The sequence below is a fragment of the Oryzias melastigma genome, linkage group LG24 (genome assembly GCF_002922805.2).
Source record: "Oryzias melastigma strain HK-1 linkage group LG24, ASM292280v2, whole genome shotgun sequence".
Classification (NCBI taxonomy): Eukaryota; Metazoa; Chordata; class Actinopteri; order Beloniformes; family Adrianichthyidae; genus Oryzias; species Oryzias melastigma.
The window spans coordinates 20,107,268-20,126,611 of NC_050535.1; the positions used below are offsets into that span (position 1 = coordinate 20,107,268).

General features: G+C 39.3%; 1 protein-coding gene and 2 long non-coding RNA genes across 3 annotated transcripts in view; all 3 read right to left on the minus strand.

Moving 5' to 3' along the window:
* Window positions 1-4,797, minus strand: part of LOC112158130 (ribonuclease inhibitor) — a 9,839-nt gene extending 5,042 nt beyond the window's left edge. Inside the window, exons 1-3 of the mRNA XM_024291346.2 lie at window positions 4,586-4,797; window positions 4,317-4,490; window positions 3,239-3,415 (exon numbers count right to left, since the gene is read on the minus strand). Of these exons, the coding sequence (XP_024147114.2) occupies window positions 3,239-3,411 (173 nt within the window). The 5' untranslated portion in view covers window positions 3,412-3,415; window positions 4,317-4,490; window positions 4,586-4,797. The remainder of the gene's footprint in view (window positions 1-3,238; window positions 3,416-4,316; window positions 4,491-4,585) is intronic.
* A 2,096-nt stretch (window positions 4,798-6,893) lies between these two features.
* LOC118598118 lies at window positions 6,894-11,491 on the minus strand. The gene is made up of 5 exons (XR_004947218.1): window positions 11,436-11,491; window positions 11,248-11,352; window positions 10,939-11,043; window positions 10,362-10,466; window positions 6,894-6,950 (listed from the first exon to the last, which is right to left on the minus strand). It is a non-coding gene; the product is annotated as an uncharacterized LOC118598118 (long non-coding RNA).
* A 36-nt stretch (window positions 11,492-11,527) lies between these two features.
* On the minus strand, window positions 11,528-15,507 carry LOC118598189. Its single transcript, XR_004947310.1, has 4 exons — window positions 15,314-15,507; window positions 15,163-15,241; window positions 12,300-12,441; window positions 11,528-11,583 (listed from the first exon to the last, which is right to left on the minus strand). It is a non-coding gene; the product is annotated as an uncharacterized LOC118598189 (long non-coding RNA).
* Between the last annotated feature and the right edge of the window lie 3,837 nt (window positions 15,508-19,344).

The following is a 19,344-nucleotide window of genomic DNA, read 5'->3' on the forward strand; positions in this document are numbered from 1 at the left end:
AAGAAACAGCTTGGTGAAGGTCTTCAATCAATCACAGCTGTGCTCCACCCAGCAACTCTGGTTTTTAGACTCATGTTTGACAGCACAGTTGGACTTTATCTTAGTTGCACTTTAAGAAAATCTCCATAGGAGATGTTAAAATAAAATAGCTGTTGTTAAAAATATTCTGTTGTTCATAACTTTTGTTAAACAAAGTAAAAGGACGGTAAATAAAATTGAATTTGGAATTAAAATCTGGGATTCGAATTTTTGGCCATATTGCCCAGCCCTAAGTCATAGAGTTTTTAACATCTGATCAAATTCCATCTCATATAAATCAATCATCTTACATTCATTATTGACATATAAACCTTCCACCAGAGGCAATGTGGGTTTAGTGTCTTGCTCAAGGACACTTTGACACATGGGCGGGGAAGGTGGGAATCTAACCTAAAATCTTCCGATTAGGAGTCGACCACTCTACCGCTACACCACAGTCACACAGAGTAGACATTAATTCTATAAATGATGGTTCTGGATTCTCCAGAAACACAAAAACATCATCATCATCTGCAGATGTTTGAAGAGAACAAGCAGCTGCAGGAAGATGCTGCTGCAGATCTGATTCAGAATGTGGACATTTCTGCTCACCGATTCATGAAGATCATTTCTGTCAGACAATCAAACTATGACAGCAACACAGATGCTGCAAATTCATCTCAAGCTTTCTCCAACATGAAGAACTCTGCCTGAAGATCAACAGTGTTCAGCATGAAGATGGTCAGCATGCAGCAGGAGAACATCTTCCTCATGTCTGCACTTTAGTGTCAACACAACTTTGTCATCATATTGACATGAACAAAACTCAAACATGGATTCTTACTTCACAGTCTGAAGTCTGTAGTCTGGACTCTCCAGAAAACCAGACAAATGAGGAAATCCTGAATCCTGCAGGTCTCTGTTCCACCTGAGATCAAGTTCTGCCAGATTGGACGGGTTGGACTTTAGAGCTGAGATCAGAGGTTTCCAGATGTTCTTTGACAAACTGCAGTCCATCAACCTGAAAATAGACAGAAAAGTGTGTTCAGGAACAGTGATGGAAGCTGGAGTTCTGGGAACTTGGCAAATTCAATCAGGTGGGACCCGTCCTGATGAGAGACGACAGATTAAATATTCAGTTTAAATTTTGGGCTGAAAAATGGTGTCGACCCGTAAAGGGAAAAGCATTACGCCTTGGCGGAGGGGGCTCTGTTTATCAAATCATCTGTCTTTGAACACAAAAATATGATGGCAAACAAAAATGCAATCGATTTTAAACTAAACTAAAATAAAGTTGACTCGTGACTTGAGTCTGACTTTAACATCAACAACTTGGGACTTGACTTGGACTTTAGCCCTCTAACTCAGAAATACTTGATATTTCCCACAAATCCAAGGATTAAAAAGTATATTGACAAAGCCACCGCTGTAGTCTCTCTGTGTTTTTTTTACATATGTGTGTGATGTCAGAACAACATCCAATCAAATAAGGGCCACCGTGGTTTGATCCAAAAGTCCAACCAATCAAATTGATAAAGGAGCGGTACGTAAAAAGTGCCTATATTTGAGCTGGAATTTATTGAAGACAGAACACAACTGGAACATATTCGGTGTTCTGCATCTAAAATGAAAGTTTTTTGTGCTGATAATCACTGGATAAGGGGAGAAATTGAAAGTTGTGTCAGTCTGGAGGCGGAGCTGTCAGAGCAAACTCTTATTGGAGGGAGCTGTTGACAAAGATCTTACATCGGCATGTTTCCAACTGCTCGTTTCTGTGGGTATGGGAGGGGCTGCTGCAGACAGTGCAGGTTTTTAGAGGATTACTCTTAAATGCATGAAGGATCAAAATGGAACTTTGGGGTCCTTTATAGTGAGGAATGAACAGTAAAATGCATTTAAAACCTCAAAAAGTAGAATTTTCATGGTAGGGCCCCTTTAAAGTCACTTAAAAACTCCAGCGTTCGCACCTGACCTGTAACTCTTACGTGTGAGCTCGTGTTAGTTCTCATTTAATACTTGCTGCTTTGCTTTTTTAATTAACTGCTTTAAAGGTTTTAGTCTGGATTTGTGGGCATGTATGCGTTTGTATTCTAGTGCTTCAACTTTCAGGATGAGATGTACACTCATGATAACAGTATTTGTCCACTGATCTGTTCTTTAAATGAAATTTACATGATTCTAATCAATTCGTTCTTGAATATAGGCCTACTCAAAATCTCTATTCTGTCCAATTTGTATCTTCTATAATTATAAAATGATACTGATATGAGATATGAAAAGCAATCAGCCGTTGGTTAGTATATTGGGTTCAAATGTTTGTAAATCTGAGTCTGAAATAGTCAGTGTCTAATCAGCCACAAACGTAACTGCACATCACTGCCTTGTAGTGAGGGGATGTGATATCCAGACTTACTCTGGTTCTTTTCCATCTGCAGGTTACCAGAATTAGAAACATGATGAACTGGATTTCTGCTACAGAGAAATAATTTTTGGATTTTTTTAAGTGGGGATACAAGAACTCTGAGGCATTTTAACTAGGGATGTCCTGATCAGGTTTTTTTGGTCAAATTTCGGTTTTGTGTATTTTTCAGGAAGTACACTGTTTTGGTTTACCACTCATTGTGTTTTGTATGGCTTCTTAGATAACCTCAACAAGCCGGTGGACTGTAATTGTGAATTATTCTATGGCTAAAATCTGGCATATTTACATCCATCCATCCATCTTCTTAACCGCTTCTTCCCTTCCGGGGTCGCGGGGGTGCCGGAGCCTATCCCGGCTGCTGATGGGCGAAGGCGGGGTACACCCTGGACAGGTCGCCAGTCTGTCGCAGGGCCTCAATCACACACATTCACACTCAGATACACCTAGGGGCAATTTAGAGTCACCAATTAACCTATGAAGCATGTTTTTGGACGGTGGGAGGAAGCCGGAGTCCCCGGTGAAAACCCACGCATGCACGGGGAGAACATGCAAACTCCACACAGAAAGGTCCCAGCCGGGATTCGAACCGGGGCCTTCTTGCTGTGAGGCAAGAGCGCTAACCACTGCGCCACCGTGCAGCCCTGGCATATTTACATATGATTTTAAATGTTCATTAATATGTAAAATCCATTTCTTATATAAAGATCTATTTATTTAAAATCTTCCAGTGAAACATCAGAAAGTTCTTCACCTGAAACCTTCTTCTCATCCTTCAGGGAGTTCAGCTCATTTACTGACCTCAGAGTCTGCAGTCTGCAGTCTGGCAGCTCTAGAAAACTACACAGATGAAGAAATCCGGAATCCTGGAAGTTCTTGTTCCAGCTCAGGTCCAGTTCTGTCAGGTTGGATAGGTTGGACTTCAAAGATGCGACCAGAACTTCACAGCTGATTTCTGACAAACTGCAGTTCATCAACCTGAAAGCAGACAGAAAAGTGTGTTCAGGAGCAGTGATAACAGCTGGAGTTTTAACCCTCTTTGGGCTCAGAGAGGCTTTCAGCTGCAGGACTGAACCAGAAACAGCTTCAGGTTAGCAAACAGGTCAGTAGTTTGTGTCCAAGATGAATGGTCTGTATGACTAAAGTTTCAACTGATGTTTTAAGAAACTGGCTTTTTTACTGCTGGAGTTTTTTTTTCACATCAGCCCTGTCTCCAGAGCACATCAGAACAAACCTACTTATGATTTTCATTCTTCCTGTCATTTAAAAATGTTAAGTTTAGTTATTGAGTGGAACTATAAACATAGTGCTTCTTTTGACCCTTTAGCCCCGCCCCCAGTCTTGTATAAAAACTACCTCCAGAGGCTCTTCTATCTAACCCAGCAAAGATTTTGTCTTTAGAAGCATACGGACTGAGAACCAAAAGCCGACCTAAATACTATGTGAAATGAAAGATCTGGTGCTGATCCAAGCTCAGTAAATAAGCACCAGAACCAGATCTGTGGGAAAAACCTGTCAGTCCACCATAGTTTGACCTCCTCACACATTTTCATAAGGAGCTGCTGCTCTATGGGTCAGAAATGTGCTGCAATTGTTTGTCCATTTAAATCTGCAGTTCTGTGATTGATTCCTGTTTTCTTTCAAAGAACACAGATAACATGAACTTATCCCAGAAATCTACACCTGGATGGACTTAGATTCTTTTTTTGTCTGGTGTGAAAAACCCAGGATAACATTTGTAACCATCAGGTAAAGAAAAAACAGGATTTTTAACTCTAGCATATATTGTTTTCTTCCTCACTGATATCTATCTGACACTTTCTTCTGAGAAAGACAAAAAAAAAAGAAAACCAGGAAAAATAGTTGAATGAAACCTGACCTGAGACTCTCCAGTTTACAGTGTGGACTCTCCAGTCCAGCAGACAGAAGCTTCACTCCTGAATCCTGCAGCTTGTTGAAACTCAGATCCAGATTTCTGAGTCTGGAGGACTGAGAGCTGAGAACTGAAGACAGAGCTGCACAGCTTCTCTCTGACAGATTACAGCGACTCAGTCTGAAGGAAACAAAGACAGACAGCAGTTATTGAAACTTTTGTTTTTCACTCAAATTAATTTGTTCACTAAAAATGATTTTAATGAGAGTTCTTACAGAGATTTGTTGGAGGCTTTGATCACTGGCAGCAGCCTCAGAAGACCCTCCTCTGAATGAGAGTATTTCTTCAGGTCAAACTCTTCCAGATCTTCTTCTGATGACAGTAAGATGAAGACCAGAGCAGACCACTGAGCAGGAGACAGTTTATCTGTGGAGAGACGTCCTGACCTCAGGAACTGTTGGATCTCCTCCACTAGAGAACCATCATTCAGTTCATTCAGACAGTGGAACAGGTTGATGCTTTTCTCTGCAGACAGATCCTCACTGATCTTCTCCTTGATGAACTGGACTGTTTCCTGATTGGTTTGTGAGCCACTTCCTGTCTGAGTCATCAGACCTCGTAGGAGACTCTGATTGGTCTGCAGTGAAAGACCCAGGAGGAAGCGGAGGAACAAGTCCAGATGTCCGTTTGGACTCTGTAAGGCCGTATTCACAGCACTCTGGTAGAACTGGACTGGACTATTCAGTTCAGGTTGATTGACCTGAGATTTGTCTTCCTCCATGAGATTGTCTCCAGAGTTGATGAAGGTCAGGTGGACATGAAGAGCAGCCAGAAACTCCTGAACACTCAGATGGATGAAGCAGAACACCTTGTCCTGGTACAGGCCTCTCTCCTCTCTAAAGATCTGTGTGAACACTCCTGAGTACACTGAGGCTGCTCTGATATCGATGCCACACTCTGTCAGGTCGGATTCATAGAAGATCAGGTTTCCTTTCTGCAGCTGCTCAAAAGCCAGTTTTCCCAGAGACTCCATCATCTTCCTGCTCTCTGGACTCCAGTGAGGATCTGTCTCAGCTCCTCCATCATACTTGACCTTCTTGACTTTGGCCTGAACCACCAGGAAGTGGATGTACATCTCAGTCAGGCTCTTGGGCAGCTCTCCTCCCTCTCTGCTCTTCAGCAGATCCTCCAGAACTGTAGCAGTGATCCAGCAGAAGACTGGGATGTGGCACATGATGTGGAGGCTTCGGGATCTCTTGATGTGGGAGATGATCCTGCTGGCCTGCTCTTCATCTCTGAATCTCTTCCTGAAGTACTCCTCCTTCTGTGGATCATTGAACCCTCTGACCTCTGTCACCATGTCAACATATCCAGGAGGGATCTGATTGGCTGCTGCAGGTCGTGTGGTTATCCAGAGGCGAGCAGAGGGAAGCAGGTTCCCCCTGATGAGGTTTGTCAGCAGATCACCCACTGAGGTGGACTTTCTAGGGTCATTTAGGATCCGAGTCTTGTGGAAGTCCAGAGGAAGTCGACACTCATCCAGACCATCAAAGATGAAGATGACCTGGAAGTCTTCAAAGCTGCAGATTCCTGCTTCTTTGGTTTCAGGGAAGAAGTGATGAACAAGTTCCACCAAGCTGAACTTCTCCTCTTTCAGCACATTCAGCTCTCTGAAAGTGAATGGAAATGTGAAGTGGATGTTCTGGTTGGCTTTGCCTTCAGCCCAGTCCAGAGTGAACTTCTGTGTTAAGACTGTTTTCCCGATGCCAGCCACTCCCTTTGTCATCACGGTTCTGATTGGTTCTTGTCTTCCAGCTGGGAGTTGAAAGAGCTCTTCTTGTCTGATGCTGGTTTCTGCTCTGTCTGCTTTCCTGGATGCTGCTTCAATCTGTCTGACCTCATGTTCTTCATTCAGCTCTCCAGTTCCTCCCTCTGTGATGTAGAGCTCTGTGTAGATCTCATTCAGAAGGGTTGGGTTTCCTGCTTTAGTGATTCCCTCAAACACACACTGGAACTTCTTCTTCAGACCAGATTGGACTTTATGTCGACAAACTGCAGCAGTCAAACCTGAATGAAGACAACAAACAGAGTAAATAAACTCTCTGCAGCCTGAATGATGAGGGTTTGAATCCATGTGGTTCCATGTGTTGAGACATCAGTAAATCTTCATTTATCAGCAGCTGAAACCTTCAGAGAAATCCTCTTACTGCTCTGCAGTCGATCAGCCAGCTCCTCCTGCTTCATTCTCCTCAGGAAGTTCTCTGTGATCTTCATCAGTGACTCTCTGCTGCTCCTCTGCTCTTCATCTTCATCCTCCTCCTCATCCTCCCTCTGACTCAGAAGCTTCTGGATCTTCTTCAGCTCCTTCTTCACAAAAGTGACAATGTTGTCCTCCAGCAGCTGCAACAGAATTCTAGATGAATGAGCCAATCAGAGTGAAGTCATGGAGCCAAACATCAGCTCCATGTTGGACACACTGACAATCCACTGGTCTCCAAAGTGCAGCATGGAGATGACTGTGGACAGAATGATGGAAAAGCAGTTGTTGTTCATGTACAGACCAGAAAGATGGAATCCAGCTGTGTTTGATGCTGCTGGACAGACGGACCACTGGGAGTCTCTGAGCTCTGCTGGTCCACTCTGTGGAGAATCAGAACCATCAGATCCATTCTGTCTGTGCTGGGAGGATTCAAATAAAACTAACTTGAGTCAGATCAGTTCACAAAGTCACAGCTAGAATGTTACACAACCAAGTCAATCCCTGATAACATTACTGTCAAAAGAAATAACAAAAATATCAAGTAAACACATTTACAGTGACTTTGTTCTAAAATTTGTGGTTACATTTACTCAGACCCTCCAGGATTTTGTGGCTGATATTTATGATTGGGGTCTAAAATGCCTGATGTTGCAGCAGCTTTTGGGAAAAGTTGCAACAAAAGTTGCAACTAAAGTTGAAATGTTTTTAAAAATACATTTTTTTTTGTAAAGCACCTAAAAATGTTAAATAATACGGAGGAGATGACAGATCCAAAGTACTTGGGTGCTGAACTCCAGGATCTTTGTCAAACCACTCGGTCGACTGGACCTGGCTAAGCCACTGGAAATCAAATCAAATCAAATCTATATTTATAAAGTGCTTTTCATGGCCCGCACCAGCTCAAGGTGCTGATCAAAAGCATGAAAGACTTCTAGAACTGTGAGATTATGAACGTCTGAGCTTTTATTTGAAGTAAAATAAGTGTGAAATGTGATTTCAAGAAAACAACTCCTAGAATTTACCACTCCTGAAGGTGAACTTTGACCCGATGTTCAACTGACCTGCAGATAACTTGAGCACAATTTACTTGATAAGATATCAGCTGAAGGACAATGGACCCGACAAACAAAGTCTGCAGTCATAACAATGAGGAGAACTCATGAACTCCGTTCACAGCTGTAAAACAGCAGCAGAAGAAGGATTACTTTGGCCTTGATCCTGTCGCTAGACTTGGTTTCCTAAACTGTGATCTATCACTGTTTTTCTTATTTAATGAAAACAAACTGAACATATTTTTATTTTTCTCTTTCTCCTAAAGTGTGATTTATGACTGATCTTTAATGAAAACAATCTGCACAAATTATCTTTTTTTAATGAATATATTTTGGATATTTTTCAATTGACTAAAGTAGTTGATGTATTTTTTCTGATGATAATTAATGATTATCATTGGGGGAAGTCATTTGCACTGATTAGTGCAGGTGGTCTGGAACAGGGGTCACCAACACAGCGTCCGCGGGCGCCAGGTCGCCCTCAAGCACCACATAAGTCGCCCGCAGGTCTCTTCTAAAAATAGCACAACTCACTTGTGAGCTGCTTGAAAATTGCATTTTATGGTGATGCAATTTTTTGAAATCACACTTGCCTTTAGAAAGAATTAAAAATTAAAACATCTTAAAATATATGTTCATTATTGCTGAAGCCAAAAATGGTCTATGCCACTTTTTTTTAATTTCATTTTCACTGAGACTTTACCTGTTTTAAGATTATTTATTTTGTGGTTAACAACAGAAGCAATAGAAGAAAACACTCCACAAAAGTTGTTTTTGGTAATTTCTTTTACTTATCAGTGGAGCTGCGCTCCTCAAACGCCTGAGTGAACCGCCCCCTCCCTTTATTTCCCCCAAACCCCAGCTGCTTTCACATTAACTCTGACATTTCGCAAATTTGATTTTTGATAATAAGTAATCTTTAATGGAAATACAGTTTCTAAAAAAAACAAACAAAACAAAACTCACATTTTTCAAGAAAAGTTTTTGGCTCAGAGGAGCTGGTTTTGGGGCCGTATTGAAATGGATGGACATTTTTCACTAAACTGTGATGGAAATGGACTTTTCTCTAATTAAATGCGTTTCTGAAGTTTGGTCTTGGTTAGTGTAGATTATTTTTTTATTGTAATTGTCTGAGTATATTTAGATTTTTGGTACTGAATAATATAGATGACTCGTCTTTGATGTGAATCAAAGACAAGTCCAATAAAAAATATACTATGGATGTTTAAAATTTGATTACATCACTGATCTTAAAGATTATCAATTACCTGAATCTATGATTGTAGGATATAAATATTTGATCATAAATCCTGAACCTAATGTTGATAATTCATGTAAAGAAAATGGTAAGGTCGAATCGGATTGGGATTATATGAATTCACTTCCTCCACTCCTGTTCAAGCAGTCTACTTGCGATTGATTATATGTGTGTCAATTTTATGTATTATGACCTGATTACTTGAAAAAAAATGTAATTCATTCATTCCTCTCTGCTCACAATAACAAAAATATTTGTGTATTGATTTAAATCAGTGGTCCTCAACCTTTTTCAGACAATATTTTATGGATCAGTCTGAACGGGGCCGAAGTTTGTATTTTTAAGCTTCTGGTTTATGAAAGTCTATTTTCAAAATAAAATGATAATACAAGAAACTTTGTGTAAAAAAAGTCTAAAAATATTAGTCGATCTTTTTAAACAGATGATGAAGATTCAATGAAACAAAGTTGTTGATTTGCAGAAATTGTTTCTAATTTGAAAAGAAATAAAATCAATAAAAGAAACTTTAAATGTTTTTTTTCACTGCATAGAATACAATTTTAACCACCAATCCAGGCTATGATTATCTTACAGGTCAAAAAGATTGATCATATTTTGTTTTTACATACATATTCATTCAACCAATTTGACATTTAATACTTAAAAAAACTAAAGGTATAATATCATGTTCACTGGATCAAGGACGTGAAAAAACATGTTTTTCCCTTAAACTTCGAAAGCAGAAGAAACAAAAAACAAACAAATCAACAAACGGTCAGAAAACTCTAGTTAACAGAGTAACACATAACTGAGAGTAATTTATATAAATCTAGATATTTCATTTACATCATTAAAGGCTGTAATTGAATTGTTGATCCTGAATTTATCCAGTTTATTAAAAGATCTTTAAAACAAATAAACAGATGTTGCTGTAATAATAATGACCTCTGGAGGGTCAGCTGACCTGAATGAATTAATAAAGTTTTTACACATTTATGAAGAACATCAGAGAGACATTGTTAAAAGATTCTATAGAATATATCTCAGCTGGTAGTTGAACAAAATGAATCAAGAGTTAATCACTTTAATTTCTACATTATAATGACATCATTGGAGGACAATCACTTTATTGATTAATGTTTATTAAATATTAGCTCTGGTTTTTGTGGACCTAAACAAAGGACTCAGAGATGTAGTGGATGATTGTCAGTCAGCATTAACATTATAAAAAACTATCAGTAACATATTTGACAAAACAGATCAGAAAATGTTGAAAGATTAATTTCTGTTTAAAGTTTCTCCAACATCTCTGATCTCAGAGACTCTCAGAAGATCAACTGAACAGATCTGATCACACAAGATGATCCAAGAGAGTCTGATCAGAGAGATCAAGAACTGAACCAGAACTCAAGTCATTCATCTTAAAACTATTGATCATCTGAACTATTATCCAGACTCCTTTAACTCTGACAAACACTTACTGTTCCACTGCTGAACTGATGGACTTGAAGTTAGGATTATAATGCTTTGAGTCGTCACTCCTAAAGGACAAACAGCTGGATCCAGATCCAGATCTCTGTTGAAACCTCGGGAGAAAAACATTTGTTTTATTAAAACCTAATTTATTTTGGAGGTTCATGAGATTATTTTTCATGTTTAAACTATTGAACTCAGATCATTAACAAACTGATCTGTTAAAACTGTTCTGACAACTGTGACACTGCATACATTTATTTCAGTTATATTTATATCATGGTAAATGGCGTATACTTGTATAGCGCTTTCTACCCTCCTTCGAGGGCCCAAGGCGCTTCACAGTCACAGACCCATTCACCCATTCACACACACATTCACACACTGGTGGTGGCTCCGCTGCCGAACACTGGCGCCAACCTCCCACCAGAGGCAATTCGGGGTTCAGTGTCTTGCCCAAGGACACTTCGACACATGGGCGGGCAAGGCGGGAATCGAACCCGCTCACTTCTGATCAGGAGTCGACCGCCCTACCACTGCACCACAGCCGCCCCTGTTTTCGTCATGTTTTTGAGAAACACTTACTGTTCTACTCGTGAACTGATGGACCTGAAGTCAGGATTTTTACCCTTTGAGTCGTCACTCCTGAAGGACACACAGCTGGATCCAGATCCAGATCTCTGTTCGAACCTCAGGAGAAAAACATTTGTTTAATTAAAAACTAATTTATTTTTAAAGTTTATCAGATTATTTTTCATGTTTGAAATATTGAACTCAGATCATGAACAGACTGATCTGCAGTGAAACAGTCTATTAAAATTGTATTTACAACTGTCTGACATTGCATATATTAAGTTCAGTAAGGTTCATGACATGTCTTTGACAAACACTTACTGTTCCACTCGTGAACTGATGGACTTGAAGAGAGGAGGTAAATCCTCTGATTCACCACTCCTGAAGGACACACAGCTGGATCCAGATCCAGGTCCAGGTTGGTTCCTGTGAAGAATGGCGGTTGCTGGTGTGAGTGCTGAGCTCTGACATGGAGAAGAGTCCTGGACAGTTAGAGATGTTCATCTCACCTCTGAGCTTTGCTCTGGCTCTCATCTTCCCCACACAGAGTGCTTTTAGAGGGAGGGGCTCCCTCCTGTGTGTCCTCACACTGATCCATGCTGCTGGATTGACTGGATCCACTGGATCAGCTCACACACACCTTCTTCCAGCCTTCATCTGCAGAGGAAACCCTCATCATCATCAGCTCTGATCCTCCTTCACTAACAGATCAGCTGCTCCTCTACTGATGGGCTCTTCTCTTGTGTTTCCTCTCAGGTTCAGGTGAATGCAGTCAGACAGCAGTGTGGGACAGAGGAAGCTGCTGAACATCAGCTGCTGCACTTCTGCTCTCCCTCCACCAGATGGAGACATGGAGCTGCAGCAGCAAACACTCCATGATGGAGCAACATTTCACTCATTCACTCACTTTGACAAACAAACAGCAAACTTCCTGTTTGTACGATTCAGGAAACATGAAGCAGATCAAGAACAACAGACACAAATCAAAGAATGAGGAGAAAAGTAAGAAATACAGACATGACATCAGAGATGAGCTCACAGCTTTATTCCAACATAACGAGTCAGAAGTTCAATACAGTACAGACGTGTACGAGGAAAGTTGTGCATTTTCACCAAGTCATTTTCAATTTGTGCACTTGTTCATAAAGCGCAGGTTTATATAGATGTTTCTGTGAGATATGGACATGCTGGTACACTATATTGTTGGTCAATTGTTTTCATTAAATGACAAAATCCCTCGTTATCAACCACTGAAAAAAGACTGCAGAGATTTAGCGATAAACACTCTGATGGAGTCAGATATTTTCTTGTGTTTATCTGAGGTAATACTGTTAGTCTTTTGAAATACATCTGAGATGTTTTGATTGTGTTACCTGCTTAGTTGTTGAACTTTTAGATGGTGACAGGTCTGGGTGATGACATCAGAGATGGGCGGCCATGTTGGACGTGTTTTCCAGATTGCATGATATAGAGATGAGGGAAATCTGAGAGCAGACCTGGAGAAGACCAGCTGAGCTACGAAGACATGAATACACAGAGACACGCAGAAGGCAGCTCACAGTGGTTCTGATACATTAAATGTGTGTCGTAAAAAATGTTGTACCGAACTGTGGAACGCGTATCAAATGGTTAAGTTTTAAATTGATTATTGTTGCATCCCTAGTTTCTATAATTCAGCAAACAGGAAGCAGATCAAGAAAAACAGAGAAATCAAGTAATGAGGTGAAAAGAAAGATAGAATGACATGATTTTTCTCCTCTGAGATGCTAAAACCGGCAGAGGGCTGCAGGCTGAGCAGCTCTGGACTCAGTGATTTGTTGAAGAAAGCTCTGCATCACTGAGAGCAGCACGGAGAAGAACTTCCAAACAGGAAGAAGCTTAATATCAGAAATGGGAGATTTCCTGAACTAAAGACAGAGAAGAGATCATGAAGAAATTATGTTTGTTAAATATATCAGACATAATCAGGGATGTACACTGGATTTTTGAGGTGCAGGGGCTCAAAGTTGGAGAAGAGCAACAAAAACATGTTGTTTGTTTTTTTATGCTTTGAATGAATGTTTTAATATACATACATATATTAGGAAATAGCTACTCAGCAATGTAACCCATGTTGGTGAAGGTGATACAAGAGTATTTTTTATTAAAATGTATTTTCATAAAGTTAGACAACATCCAAAGCATTAAAACTCTGGAGGCTCTTTATATTGGTATTGTGATGCAGCAGAATCAACATGAATCAAGTTTAATATAAATTGTCATATTTTAAACACAGTTACAACAGAAGCTGAAATTAATAATATTTAATGTCATTATCAGACTGTTGTTGTGAGGATTTTAGTTTAGTGTTTCAGTTTTATTCATATTCTGTCTCCTGTCAGTCACTTCAGGTTCATGTTGATCTACAGCTGTTTTCATTTCTGTTCATTGTCTTCAGTCTATAAAAGTTTCTGATTTTCAGTTCTACATTGTCAGGTCATCTGATTTTCCTCTCTTTATTTCTCTGTGAGTTTTTGTCCTATTTTAGTTTATTTATTAAATGTTTAAGTTTCTACCACTGAACCCAGTTTCCTACATTAGAGTTTAAACACATTTCATGGTTTTGACAGCTGAACCCAAAGTGACTCTGGTGCAGCTGTAGGGCGGTCGATTCCTGATCGAAAGATTGCAGGTTCCAGTCCCACCTTCCCCGCCCATGTGTCAAAGGCCCAATCCGAATTCTCCCCTTCTCACTTCCCCTTCGTTCATCCCTCCATGCTTGCTCCTAATGGAGGGTGATGAAAAAACAGTGTCTAATATTTGGGACGTGACTTTCGTTCATTGACGTCATCAAAATCACTGGCACGCTAGCATTAGATTCCAGCGCTTGAATATCCATAACAACAACGGTTTTATAACTTTAAAAAGGACCCCTCTGTTTGGAGGGTGAAACTTAAAAATTATAATTCCGGACATGACTTCAACTGCCACTTCAAATCAAGGGGGAGGGCTAAGGGGAACGGAGAAGCAGAGAATTCGGATCGGGACAAAGTGTCCTTGGGCAAGACACTGAACCCCAAACTGCCTCTGGTGGAAGGTTGACACCAGTGTTCAACAGCAGAGCCACCATCAGTGTGTGAATGTGTCTGTGACTGTGAAGCACTTTGGGCCCTTGAAGGACAGTAGAAAGAGCTATACAAGCATACACCATTTACCATCTTGTTCTATATTCACAGCCAGCTAAATTATCTTTTGCATCTTGTCCTCTAAACACATGATGTTATGTTTTCATAGATTTAAATACAAAAAACCAGAAACTGAATGAAACAGAATTTAAAGAAGGCAATTTTAATCAGAAAATATTATATTAAAAAAAAATAATTTATTTTCAGACCTGTAGTGAGGAAGCTGTGAACTCGCCATAAATATATTTATTTTATTTTAAAAATCCCTGTTTTATTTTGTACTTCCCAACTTCCTGTCCCTGCTCGATATGTGTGGTAACTTTAATAATGCTCCACGCTCAGTCGTCTGGCTAAAGTAGAAACTTCTGGACTAATATAGAGCGTTTTTCTGAAATATAACCTCATTTAAAGCTCGTTGGATCAGCGGACGGTGACGAGTTGGACCAGAACTCACAGGTTTCAGCTGCTTCACTGTCACGTGTTTTCAGTTCTCTGAGGAGCAGACAGCAGACGTTTCTCTCTCTCTCTGAGCTCTAGTGGAGTTGAAGTACGTAGAACACGGGGGGGATTTGGTAGAGACATTTTTATTTCTTATATCACTAACATAAGATGATTAATATGAATACAAATAAAAACTTAAAAAGAAAATAATAAAATAAATTTTAAAAAACAGGTCACTTTTTAACACGAGACAAAAAGAGCAGGTGCTCAGCACCCTTAAGCCTCTATGTGTGCACGTGTCTGGAGATGAGCTCACAGCTTTGTTCCATCATGAATCAGATGTTCAGAAATGAAGGAGATCTCAGCACTGAGATGATTGGAAGCATGCAGCAGTTCAGCACTGATGACCTGGGTGTCAAAACCTTCATCAGCAGAGATAAAACCACAGAAGAACTTCTACAGCCTCTAAGACTTCATTTACTGACACTGATGTTTTCTAACATTTGAATTTTATTTGAATCAGAGGTGAAGATGAAAGGTGGAGCAGAGTTTTCACTTCCTGTGAGAGGATCATGATTGATGTGATATCACAGAGAATCAGCCAATGAGCTTCTGTCTGAGAGACACCGACCTTCTATCAAGAGCAAAGATCCAGCAGGCCTCAAAGTCTGAACTTCAGTGCAGCTCTGTGTCTGACCTGTACCTGTATGCTGGAATAATACGACTGTTATTCACACGTCTGATCAGTTCTACACTTCCTCTATTTAACACCCACTACTAACTTCATCTCCACATTTCCCTCTCAGGTGACCTCCAACGACCTTTAGCTGCTGGTTTTTAGAAGAACTTTTCTTTTTGAACAGAAGAACAAGTTCACTCTGAGTTCTTCCTCTGCTGCTCTTCTTCCTCACAGATGAGATCACATAGAAACATCACTGCCTTCATCATGAAGGAGAAGACGACAGAAAACACAAAGACTCACCGTGAAGAAGAAGAAAGTTGGAGACGAGGTCTCCTTCTGCTCCGTCATGGAGAAAAACGAAAGTTCCTCATGTAACTACAGTTCTCTGAATCCTGGAAGACCAGCAGAGACGGTTCTTCAAGCTCCGTCTCTTTTAGGTTTGAGGACGATTTCAGGAAAAAGACTTGGTTTAATTTATTATCAAGGGGTAAAAGTCCAGATCTGCTTCCTTATTTCCTGATTCAGGAACACCTGAACAGAGCTCCGCCCCCTCTATGCGTGTGTTGTATCCTCCTCCTGTGATCAGACTCCATAAAGATCCTCTATGATTTACAGGAAATGACATCAGTGTGTTATTAATTAACTTGGGACACGTCAGGACTTTGTATGTGAAAAACAGAAGAGAGTAAAATAACAGAAGAATGTGAGTAAAATCACAGGTAAAGTCAACAACAAAGACTGCAGCTGAACTCTCACCATGTCACACATCTGCTGTCTGCTTGTTCAAATCTCCTTCCAGGTTGTGTGTAGAAATGAGTGTGTGTTTGAAAATGTTCTGTCTGACTGTTAAAGATCCACAACAACACAACATGGCAGCAACTGTCACCACCAGAACCCCAGAACCTCAGAACCTCAGGAACCAGAGACTTCTGTTTTTCTGCTTCAATTTGAATTATGTGAACAAAGAATTAAAACAGTGAATTACAAAATGTGTGAAGAATCAATAGATAAAAGACACAAAAACAAAGAGTTTGTTGACATAGAAAGATTGAGTTTAAATGTTCTGAAACCACAAACTGAGTTTAAATCTGGATCGGAATCAGATCTTTGTTCAACCTTAATGTCCCAAAACAACTCAAAGAAGTGCCTGAAAACATCACCAAGTCTGACTTTTATTGTTGCTGTTAATGTTGAACATGTAAATATAAAGAACCATAGAAATATACAACTAGATCAGGGGTCTGTAACCTTTAACCCTAAAAGAGCCATTTGGGCTTTTTCCTCACAGATCAAAACCTTATAGGAGCCGTTAAGTCTTATTTCACCTTTTTGAACATTCAGATGCATTTATATTGTTGATCCTTTTTAAAATATATAAAATATATTTTTCATCTGTGGGCATAAATAAACAGAAATAGATGGTGGAAAACACTTTTGTTTTCTAAATGTGAAATGAGTTTTTACTTCCTTTCAAAATAAAAGACATCCTGTGTCTCATAGGATCATCAAAATATCATCATTTTCCCTACTTACTGCTGTTGTTAACCTTTAGAAAAACACCTTTATTGGTTAATCCTTCAATAGGAATAGTATCTAAAAGCATATTTTCATGACAACTCCCTTCTGTATAATCAAAATAAACGTTGCTGTGGAGCATAAAATATGTGTTTTAAACTCATAAAATAAGATCAAACTTCACACACGTCAGCAGGGGTGTAAAAAACGGGTTTCCACTTTTCTATGAAAACCTCAACCATAACGTTATGAACCTAACTAACCTAAGTTAAAAAAAAAGCCAACTATTTGACTATTAAAAGTCCCATCTCTTTTCTTTCTTCCCCCAGAGAGCTAATATTGAGGGTTAGAAGAGCCACATGTGGATCTGGAGCCTCAGGTTTCAGACCCCTGAACTAGACGGATCATCTGATACAGACGTCTACTCTTCACTACTTGAAGATTGTCAGATAATAGTCACCACTGTATTACCAGGAGTAAACTCCGCCCAATTCAGATGTTCCATAAATGGGGAAACGTGGTGTGACTAATTTAGTCTTTTTTTTTTTTTGCTTTGTTGTTGAACACACCAATAGTTTATGCTCTCTGAAGATCCTCCAACGCTTACCGCCTGTCGTATGTGAAACTGACCATCTGCTTTTGCTCTTTTATGAACGTCTTCCATTTATCCACACAGAGGGAACTGATATTTACATCATCGATCTTTATAATCTGTCAAGTTTTTAAACAGCATAAATGCAAATGACATTAACAATAATAAAACATTTTTTATCTTATGTGTTCAGTGTGACCAACCTCTTCCAACTCGTCCGTTTTCTTTCTTTCTTTAAACATACATCATAAAAGAGAAACAGGCCAATAGTGGGAACATAAGACGAGAAACACAAAGTAAAACTCACGAGACAATGGAGAAAAAGTAGGAAAAAAATTAAACCTGTACAACGTCATTTAATCAGGCAGTAAAGATTTACTTCAATAAATATTAAAAACCATTTGGATAGCAGTTTAGTTAAAATTATTCTCAATTTCTAACAAATACTTGAGGTAATATTTGTTTTAACAAATAAAATCAACAGGAGTCAATGTGTACAAGTCTATAAAGAGCTAATCAGACCATGAACTGGATAAAAGAAAATGATATAAATGAGAAAATTATCTTGTTTTAACATTAAAAATCACAATAATTAAATATATAAATATGAAGACATTTTGAAAATAATTAAATTGAATTACTGAAATCAACTGAAAAAAATCCTAATATTTCTTTTCATTTTTTTTAAACAATAGAAATTTCTAAAGTAAAATTTAAAAGAATATTTTCAATACTTACCATAAAAAGATCAGATCCGTAGATACTGCAAAGGGTGTCACTGTACAGACTGTTCACGCTTGTTCACTTTGACATTGAAGAACTTTGTTTCAGCATTGAGTTAATGTATGCATCGCGGTGCATGCTGGGATAGCATTTGGAGGACATTTGTGAGCCAACAGCAGCTTTCTCTTGACGTTGGATCGATTTCACAAATTTGTGAAAGGCACAAGGTAGAGCTGGGAGATATGGACAAAAACAAAAAATCTCAATTTTTTTCCATTCCAAATTCTGTAATCAAGCTTTGCTCTCTGGTTTCCTATGAATATTTCTATGACAAATGAGTTTTTCTTCTCTTTAGCAGCTAAAAAGACTCCTTTACCCTAAGAGGAGAGCTGTCAGTCAGTCACCTGTTGTCTAAACCTGAGGAGGACATTTAAAACTCACGCGCTCCAGACTTGGAGGCCAGGAATTTAGGTGTGCGCGCGTTTATATTGACTCTCCATTGAAAATGTGCACTTGATTGACGCGGCCAGTGTGGAAGCACCTTAAAGGAGCACGTTACATTTATGTGTTTTTTTCAAATCCTCTAAATAAAAATGACATCAAAAATCGTATTTCTTTATTGTATTTCTTTAATTTCATCAAAGCAATGAAACAAACTGTAATTCATTCATATTGTAGTGATGGTCTCAGACACGCTGGGCTTGCTGTCGGTCTGGCAGCGCAAGGAATTGTGGGTTACCCATTCTTTTGCCTGTCTGACTGGAATTGGATTTAAGTTTGGGTTTTCCTCAATGTGTTTTGTTGTCTGACTGTTGAACATTTGTTGGCATTTATGATTTTGTCCTGTTATGTTTGAATTCTTCCTGCTCCTGGAGTGAGAATGAGGGAGAGACTGATGACGACCCCCTCTCCTTATGTCATTGTGGGATGTCAAAATAAAAGCTTGTATGTTCATTATGAGGCTATTCAGCTTTTGTCAGCTAGTTTGTCGCTGCAATTCCTCTCCAACTTGTCATGAAACCAAATTTAAGGCTTACTTGACGGTAGGACACGCAGCAGGAGAAATAAACATTAATCACGGACGTTCATGATGTCATTGTAATCTATGACATCACATTGATAGTGGGCTGCTTTATAGACACATTCTCCATGTGTTACCTTCATTGTAAGACTTATATAAAGCATTTCAATTTATGCGGCTCCAGACATATTTGTTTTTATTTTTTTGGTCCAAAGTGGCTCTTTCAACGTTTTGGGTTGCCGACCCCTGAAGTAGACGATTCTTTAATAATAGTAGGAAA